We start from the raw sequence: 9,849 nt of genomic DNA, 5'->3' as shown, positions 1-9,849 counted from the left end.
GAAGGTGCTCCTCAAGATTTGCAACATTCCCCCTTCAAACCTGGAAGGTATTGCATCAGACCGAGACCTCTGGCGCTCCTCCTGCCTCTCAGGTGTCTCCCATTTGGAGGAGAAGACAACCCTGCGACACGCATAGAAACGCCATACTTGCCAATCCTCCCGGATTTTCCGTGAGACTCCCGAAATTCAGCGCCTTTCCCGAAAACCTCCCGGGACAAATTTTCTCCCGAAAATCTCCCGAAATTCAGGCGGACTCAGGTCCTCCACAATATAAAAAAGCGTACCTGCCCAATCACGTTATAACTATAGAATGATGGAGGGCGAGTTCTTGGTTTCTTATGTGGGTTTATTGTTAGGCAGTTTCATTAACGTCCTCCCAGCGTGGCAACAACACACAACAACAGCAGTCACTTTTTTGTATACCGTAAAGCAGTTCGTCTGCCGTAAACAGCAATGTTGTGACACTCTTAAACAGGACAATACTGCCATCTAGTGCATTTGATGAAAGCACTTTTGTGCGTGCCACACATCAATGCATCATCAGAGAGGGTGTTCAGCATGGTTCGAAAAATAGTGACAGAGAATAGAACACGGATGGACAATTCAACCCTTAACTCAACAATGAGTAGATGAGTGTTATGTGTGTGTGTATGTGTAAATAAATGAACACTGAAATTCAAGTATTTATTATATATATATATATATATATATATATATATATATATATATATATATATATAAAATAAAATAAATATATATATAATTTTATTTTATATATATATATATATATATATATATATATATATATATATATATATATATATATATATATATAGCTAGAATTCACTGAACGTCAATTATTCTTATATATGTGAAATACTTGACTTGGTGAATTCTAGCTGTAAATATACTCCTCCCCTTTTAGCCACGCCCCCAACCACGCCCCCGTCCCACCCCCACCTCCCGAAATCGGAGGTCTCAAGGTTGGCAAGTATGAGAAACGCACACAACGGTATGAGCGGGCTGAAAGAACTACACAACCAAGTCCAACACACACCTGCCCCACGTGTGGAAAAATGTGTGGATCAGCAATTGGTCTTCACAGCCACATGAGGTGGCACGAGCGCACCAAGCGCTAAGAACCCCCTTTCCCCCTGGGAGTTTTGAAGTCATCCTAGACAACGATGGACTGCCATAAGCAAACAGCAGAAATGTGTGATATATATATATATATATATATATATATATATATATATATATATATATATATATGCAGCATGCTTGATTGATTGATTGACTGATTGAGAAGTTTATTGACATCTTAAAGAATTGAATCCATGTAATGCTTTAAAAAGGCAAATGGATGGCACAAAAAGCCAAAAGGCTTGTTTCCATTGTGGTCCATTAAATATTCATCACATTTGATACATTCAATAATAAAATATATATAACCTGTAACATGTATATTAATAAAATTACGTACAAAAATTGATAAATTATGTACATAGACACAGTATACATGTCAGGTGATTTGAAAAACAATATATACAAAAAATGGGGGGGGAGGTATACACTATGTACATGACACTATGTACATGACTATGCACATGTTGACTCCAAGAGTGTGCAAAACAGAATGAGAAAATATGTATATATACACGATAACCACATATAAACCTGTTTGATGCTACGGAAAGTTGCTGGGGATCAATTTTGGTTCAGATCAGGTAGTGGTTGAGCTGAGCCATGATTTGATGGCAGTTTTAAAATTTAGTAGGAAAGTACGAATTTTAAGGTCTGTTGGTAGTGCATTCCACTTTGTGTTGACATGTGTTCCTCTTCTCAAGAAATTTCAGGATGAAGTACAAGCTCTGGTGATCAAACTCCAGATCAAGGACTTCCAACTGAAGAACCAGCATCGGATTCTCTGGGAGACCATGGCCAAACTTGAGCATGCTAAAAAAGACCTTCACAAGACTCAGCAGCAGACCTCTACCAAGCACCAGCAGGTGTGTGCTAACGTGTTTCTGTATATGTATATAAAAGAGTCGCCACCTCCACGCAGCAAAGTGCCTGTGCGATCAGTCTATTTCCCTACCAAACTTCCGTGTACTTATTCAATCAATAAATCCAAGTTGACTTATTTAGCCCTTAACCACTAATGCCTTAAAGGGCTGCACAAGCCACGACGACATCCTCGCACGTTGATCCCACATCAGGACAACAAACTCAACCCAACGGGACAATGAGAAAATTTGGAAGGGACTGCAGATGTTGGGACCCCCTCCCTAGGTGTTCTCAGAGCGCCATCACCCCACAAAGCAAAGCACAGACTTAAAGGCACACACTCTCACCATCGTCTCTGCTTCTCTCAATTTGCATGGAGTTGAACTCACGTGACGTTTAATTTCAATTCTTGTTATCCTTTCTATGTTTTCTATGTAAGCTTTAATAAACAAATGACTTCATCTTCCTGTTGTAGTTGTCTAAAATCACAGTAACTAAATGATCTTCAACCCACAACTACTGCCACGTTTCCAATGTTTGGCCCTTTGCCAAACATTGCCCAGTGTGGTCCCCCTCAACCTTATTATACTATTCGTGATGTATAACATTTACCTAATTATTATTATTATTTTTCTCTCAATCAATTTTTTGTTACAAAATTTACGTTTTGTAATAAATATATTACATAAATTATTTTGACCTTTTTCCTAGTAAAATTATGACTTTATTTTAACTTTATTTGCTTGTTGTCAGGTTGTTCTCAATCCTGACTTTGTCATTTTATTTAATCTTCTCAAAATACATTCTTAGTCATATTTTGTCGTGATATTACCGATTTATTTGCCTAAAATTTATTTTCTTTTGCTCAAAAGATTCTAATTTTAATTTTGGTAACATCAGCAGTTTTTTCAACTTTTTCTTTGACACACGATGACTTTACCATCAAAATATTACGTATTCTTTTAGGTAATTTTGTTTATTTTTCAGGTGTATAACAAATGACTTTTTGTAAGAATGTTTTAATATATCATTTGTACAAATACTGTATATTATAAACATTTTTTTTTTTTTACAAATTTCTGTGCATACACATCATTTTTTTCCTCAGATTACAAATTGTATCTTGTAAAATTAAAAAATAATTTAAATTTAAAAATAATGAGTATTTTAGAAATATTAGTATTTTTACTTGTTTTTAATTGGAGCATATTTGTAAAAAAAAAAAAAAAAAAATTCATGATATAACATTCATATTTAATTTGGTAAAATGACATTTTGTTCAAATTTGTAAAAAACCTTTTTCTAGAAAATATGATGACTATTGTTAAACTATGAATACAAAATATTGCCACTTTTTATGTAAAACAAATATATTTTTGCAACTATTCTTTCATTATATTATTTTCATTATACAAAAATGGTAATACATTTGTGTCATATTTTTTGTTGTAGCTTTACAGATTTATTTCCATAAAATTTAATTAATTCCTCATAACATTACAGGTTTAATCTGGTACATTTTTTAAAACCTTTTCCTAGAAACACAATCATATTATTCTCAAAATAGTTATTTTCTTGTAATAATGCTACTTTTTTCTTGTAAAATAAATTTGTTTTTGTAACATTAAACAACGTATAATGTTAAAAAAATTACATTTTAGCTTGCTAACTGTGCAGATAAGCCTATGGTTACTATAGGCGGAATTTATGGGGCACAATAAAAAGGCCGAATGCTTCGCTGTTTTGCAGAGCAGAGAAAAGGACAGGGAGAAACGGCAGATCAAAGTATATGAAACAATGTAAAATGGCGACCGATCTTTCAGTTCAATTCCTCCTCAGGCTCTTCAGTCAAGTCCCAGTGATCAACGACGACCTGCCTTTAAGGATTCTGTCCGGCTCCGTCATCATCAAGTCCAACGTCAAGGAGATCCGTGGCTCCTCTGTGCTCTTTGAGGACGGTAGCGTTGTAGAGAAGGTCGGAACTTTACGAGGAGCTCGGCCTTTGACGCCAAGTCTCTAACCTCGCCTTCCGTCTTCGTTTCAGGTGGACACCATCGTGTTCGCCACGGGGTATAATTACGACTTCCCGTACTTGCCCAGCGGCGCTCTGTACAAGTCGGAGCACCGCGTCGGTCTCTACAAGCACGTCTTTCCACCCAACCTGGAGCACCCCACCCTGGCCGTGGTGGGTTTTATCCACGCCCTCGGAGCCATCATGCCACAGGCCGAAATGCAGGGCCGTTGGGTCTCGCAGGTCTTCAAAGGTGAGCTTGTCAAAAAACGGTAAACACCTTCTCCGCCCGCTTGTGGCTGTCCGAGTACATGTTTGAAGGTCACACTAAAGATGTTCAATTGTCTTTTGTGTTTTAGGACACCTGAAGTTACCTTCAAACCAGGCCATGATCAAAGCTGTAGAGCAGGACACCAAGGACATGAACAAAAGGTTCACTTGATCAAATTTCACAACAAAACTTCCCGATTTAGACATTTGATGTCTACCTTTCTTGACGCAGTTACATTGTGTCCAAGCTGACGCCGCTCCAGGTAGACTTTGTGTCCTACATGGACGACCTGGCTGGAACGATCGGAGCCCGACCCAGCCTGATGTGGCTCCTCTTCACCGACTACCCGCTCTTCAAAAAGGTCCTGTGGGGGCCCCTCACCGCCTATCAATACCGCCTGACTGGGCCCGGCAAGTGGGAGGGCGCCCGGCAGGCCATCTTCACACAGTTTGACCGCTTGTTCGAGCCCCTGAAGACCAGGAAGGTCGGCCATCAATCGCCTCACTCTTTGTGCTAACCCTCGGTCTAGATAATGACTTCCTGTTTGTTTCCAGGTGAAGGAACAGGAACAAAATGGCTACGGCTCCAGTCGCCTGTTCAAGTTGAGCCTGGCCCTCATTGCCGGAGGAGCCGTAGTCTTCTACGTTCAAGTTCGAGACCCATCTGTCGTTCCCAACTTGATGGCCAAACTGAATCTCCAAAAAGTCTGAATGAACGTCAGACATCCTGACTTTTTAAGCCACTAATTTACTTGCTTTACATGCTGTCAATCATTTCAACAGGTCAAAGTCAACCATAATCATTTCTGGACTTCATCAGCAGAAACCACAAGTGCTAACCCATATTCGGTACTGAAGGACCTCTCAGAGCTCTTTGACATAACAACCTTAGACTTGTTTGGAGAACCTGTTTTGAAACAGCAGTACCACACTTGATGGCTAATGAACACTAATGACGTACCTAATGTATGCTAGCAAGCATAATGGCTCAAAACTAGGGTTATGATTATTGCCAACCCAATAACCACAATTATTTTATCAATATTGAAATCGCAAATATTAATCATGATTATTCATTATGTTAGGTAAAATATACCTATATATAATGTTCTCTACTTGCATGGTGAGGTCCCGAAGGTGGGGGGGGGAGCGTATGAATAGGACGTCATCATCAAATTTGTCATGAAATAGTCTAATAAAAAGACTGAATAAATGTTATTCATATATTTGAAGACAGATCTTTGTGTTTTTGTTCATTATTAGTCTTAGCCTTTGAGGTTTTTCTCATTACATAATGGCTTCAGCTCTGTTCATCCATTTTGGCTGGAGGGTTTTCGGGCTCACGAAATTAACAGGCAAGTAATGATTGTACTCACGTGAAAGGGTCCTTCGGTGCACAATAACAATCCCGTATTCCCTGTATTCATTGTCCACTGGGGAGTGCGTAGAATCTTTTAACGTTGATGCAAGGATCAGCTTCCACACAGTCTTTGGCATCAAACGGGCCAAGGTACCTTGGCATGGAGACCAAGATGATTGATGGCCCATCTTTGATGTAGCCTTCCTCCATCTTCCCAGCCATTGTGGTGCGTCTTACTGCTGCTCATTTCTCGCCTGGGCCAGCGTTGAGGTCTTAACTATTTGCCCATAGCTCGGGCAGAGGTTGACAGGCAGCAGGGATATGGCCTCGACTCTCTGGGGCACCCTGCTGTTCTGAGATCTGGCACAACATGAACTGCAACCGCATGGAGCCAGTTACGGTGTGTGACCTGTGTAAAACACACACTTAGTGAACCTGTAACCACGTGACAACAGTATGCCAAATTAGTCATGAAGAGGGTGAATTGGAACTCAACAGGGAGTTAAGTACCTGTCAATGGCAGGGAACACCACTAGAGTGGAAAGCTTTATAATAGCCAATGAACGTAAATTTGTTTCTTGTGTAATGACATCTGGGAACAAAGTGTCCGCAAACCTAATAGGACCGCTATAAAAGTGCGGTCAACAGTTACCAAGGTCTCATCCACCCATTACAGACCTGAGAACAGTGGAGGGCATGGGGGATGCAGGCAGATTCAGCCTATAACTGTCAAAGGTTGAGGACTATGATCTTGCTCAGGTGTTGTTGAGTGGAGGCGCAACAGTTTTTGACTGTGACTATTAGCGCACAAATACATATGAATCTTTGTTTTCTCCCGAATCCTTGAGGCGCGACTTCGTGAATGCCACCCTGCCCCATTGCAACTGACTGATCTTAAAGTATCTTAACCACTAGGCCTACTCAGTGGCCTAGTGGTTAGGGATATTATAAGCATCTGCTTCATCCAACCCCTTTTCAAGCCTTGCATAAATGTCCCTGCCAAAATGTTTTTTTTAAAAAAGTGTGTTGTTGTACTGTGCAGGTTTGAAATAAATAATTCAATCAATCAAAATCTTTGAGGTTAAAAGAACAAAAAGAGTTGAAACTACTGTACCCTTTTGTGGCAGAACTCAACCAGTTGTTGTTTATTCCAATATAATAAAAACAAACATCAGAGTGTCCGCCCTGAGATCGGTAGGTTGCGAGTTCAAACCCTGTCCGAGTCATACCAAAGACTATAAAAATGGGACCCATTACCTCCCTGCTTGGCACTCAGGGTTGGAATTGGGGGTTAAATCACCAAAAATGATTCCCGGGCGCGGCCACCACTGCTGCCCACTGCTCCCCTCACCTCCCAGTGGGTGATCAAGGGGATGGGTCAAATGCGGAGAATAATTTTGCCACACCTAGTGTGTGTGTGTGTGACTTTAACTTTAAGACTGTACACACTTTAAACACTTTATTTTATACTTTTTAAACACTTAAGCACATTGTTTTTATACTTTTTAAAGCTTTAAAACATTTTTAAAACAAGTTTTGACACGTTTTAAGCAGTTCTAAAACACTGTTTAAAAACATCTTAACAATTTTCAATCATTGTTTAAAAACGATTTGGGTATTTAACTTTTTTTTAAGCATTTTTGAAAAACATTTTGTCAACCGTTCAATACTTTTTTCTATCCACTACAGAAATGTTCAAAAATGTTTTTAAACCCATTAAAATGATTTTTATACACCATTTAAACACTTAAGCATTGTTTTAAAACTTTCTAAACACCCTATGATACATTTTTAAAACTTCACAAACTTTTTTTAAATACTCTAACACCTTTAAAGCAATTCTAATACACTTTGTAAACTGTTAAAAAACATTTTATAACTTTTTAATAGCCTTTAACATCATTGCAATACTTAATTACACATTTAAATGATATTATTTATAATTATATCATTGCACATTGAATTACTTTTACTTTTTTCTATCCACTACAGAAATGTTTAAAATGTTTTTAAACCCTTTAAAATAATTTTTATACACCATTTAAACACAATTTTAAAAACTTTCTAAACACTTTAAACACATTTTGAAGACTTCAAACTTTTTAAAAATACTCTAACACTTTTAAAGCAATTCTAATACACTTTGTAAATTGTTAAAAAAAATGTTGTATCACTTTTTAATAGCCTTTAACATCATTGCAATACTTCAATACACATTGAAATGACATTATTTATAATTATATCATTACACATTGAATTATTATTATTCATAACTTTTTTAAAGCATTTTTGAAAAACATTTTTCCAACCGTTTAACACTTTTTCTATCCACTACAGACATTTTCTAAATGTTTTTAAACCCTTTAAAAGGCTTTTTAAACACCTTTTAAACACGTGTGCAATTTTTTAAACTTTCTTAACACTAACACATTTTGAAGACTTCAAACTTTTTTTAAATACTCTTTAACACTTTTAAAGCAATTCTAACACACTTTGTAAACTGTTAAAAAAAAAAAAAGGATCCCTTTTTAATAGCCTTTAACATCATTGCAATACTTCATTACACACTGAAATGATATACACATTGAAATTATATCATTTACAATCATATCATTACACATTGAATTATTATTATTCATATTTTTTTCATTACATATTGAATTATGTTTAACTATAACAATTAATATAAACCCATTTCTACATTACACATGGAATTATGTTTAACAATAAGAATAATGTGTGGTCTACAAAATCAAATAACTGCGGAGGTCTCTAATTGGGTCAAAGAGCCTATACAGAGCATCTATGAGCAGGCAGTTAGGAAAAAAGCTAAGAAAATTATTTCCAACTCACAACACCCACTCTTCCCTGAATATGGAACCCTGCCATCAGGGAGAAGACTCCGGGTCCCACTATGCAAATCTAACCGCCTTAAATTATCATTTGTCCCAGCCTCCATTAAGCTGACCAACAATGTGCAATAGAATGTTAATACCCGTATTTTCCGCACTATAAGGCGCACCTAAAAACCACAAATTTTCTCAAAAGCTGACAGTGCGCCTTATAACCCGGTGCGCTTTATATATGGATTAATATTAAGATTCATTTTCATAAAGTTTCGGTCTCGTAACTACGGTAAACAGCCGCCATCTTTTTTCCCGGTAGAACAGGAAGCGCTTCTTCTTCTACGCAAGCAACCGCCAAGGTAAAGCACCCGCCCCCATAGAACAGGAAGCGCTTCTTCTTCTACTGTAAGCAACCACCCGCCCACGTAGAAGAAGAAAAAGTGCGCGGATATTACCGTACGTTTCATTTCCTTTGTGTGTTTACATCTGTAAAGACCACAAAATGGCTCCTACTAAGCGACAGGGATCCGGTTCATGAAAAGACGCAATCTCTCCATCCGCACACGGATTACTATTTCACAGCAACTGATATTCCTGTGAACCGCACTGTGGATACAACGGGAGCACGTACGGTGAATATTCGCACCACAGGGAATGAGAAGTCATCCTTCACTGTGGTTCTAGCTTGCCATGCTAATGGCCAGAAACTTCCACCCATGGTGATATTCAAAAGGAAGACCTTGCCAAAAGAGACCTTTCCAGCCGACGTCATCATAAAAGCTAACTCGAAGGGATGGATGAAGAAAAGATGAGCGAGTGGTTAAGGTAAGTTTAAGTTTACGCGAAGAGGCCGGGTGGCTTTTTTCACGCAGCTTCGTCCATGTTGATATACGATTCCATGCGCGCCCACATCACGCTGGTTTTAATATATTATTAAAGTTTGACTGACCTATTTGACTGTTTTTTTGACATTCCTTTAGCGCAGTTAGATGCGGCTTACAACATGGGGCGGCTTATAGGTGGACAAAGTTTAGAAATATGCCGTTCATTGAAGGCGCGGCTTATAACCCAGGGCGCCTTATGGTGCGGAAAATACGGTACATAGGTTAGTTCTTTTTTGCACATAGCATTTTAGAACTAAGCACTTTAGCACACAGCACTTTATCCATGAGCTCTAGTGCAATGCACACTGGTACTTTATCTTTATCTCCATACTGTAGATTTTATGCCTACATCAAAGTGCCACCTATGTCTATCAAGCTCCATGTTCTGATGTTTAAATGTTAGTTGTCTGGTTGTGGTTGTGTCTGTGCTTGTGTTTTGGTTCTGTTGTTTTTGTGTATGTTAAGAAAGCA

At 38.2% G+C, this 9,849-nt stretch overlaps 1 protein-coding gene and 1 long non-coding RNA gene across 3 annotated transcripts in view; one reads left to right on the top strand and one right to left on the bottom strand.

Moving 5' to 3' along the window:
* The window catches only part of LOC133617888 (flavin-containing monooxygenase 5-like), a 43,346-nt gene extending 37,824 nt beyond the window's left edge, over positions 1–5,522 (top strand). The window contains exons 7-11 of the mRNA XM_072915102.1: positions 3,847–3,982; positions 4,052–4,271; positions 4,378–4,450; positions 4,521–4,773; positions 4,844–5,522. Coding sequence (XP_072771203.1) covers positions 3,847–3,982; positions 4,052–4,271; positions 4,378–4,450; positions 4,521–4,773; positions 4,844–4,999 — 838 coding nt within the window. The 3' untranslated portion in view covers positions 5,000–5,522. The remainder of the gene's footprint in view (positions 1–3,846; positions 3,983–4,051; positions 4,272–4,377; positions 4,451–4,520; positions 4,774–4,843) is intronic.
* The window catches only part of LOC133617890 (uncharacterized), a 109,105-nt gene that overhangs the window by 90,744 nt on the left and 8,512 nt on the right, over positions 1–9,849 (bottom strand). For both annotated transcript variants that reach the window (XR_012050958.1, XR_012050959.1), the window contains one exon: positions 5,665–6,057. This is a non-coding gene — a long non-coding RNA (uncharacterized lncRNA). The remainder of the gene's footprint in view (positions 1–5,664; positions 6,058–9,849) is intronic.

This window comes from Nerophis lumbriciformis, linkage group LG18 (assembly GCF_033978685.3).
Source record: "Nerophis lumbriciformis linkage group LG18, RoL_Nlum_v2.1, whole genome shotgun sequence".
NCBI lineage: Eukaryota > Metazoa > Chordata > Actinopteri > Syngnathiformes > Syngnathidae > Nerophis > Nerophis lumbriciformis.
The sequence above is the reverse complement of the archived record's forward strand: the minus strand, read 5'-3'. Positions and strand labels throughout refer to the sequence as shown.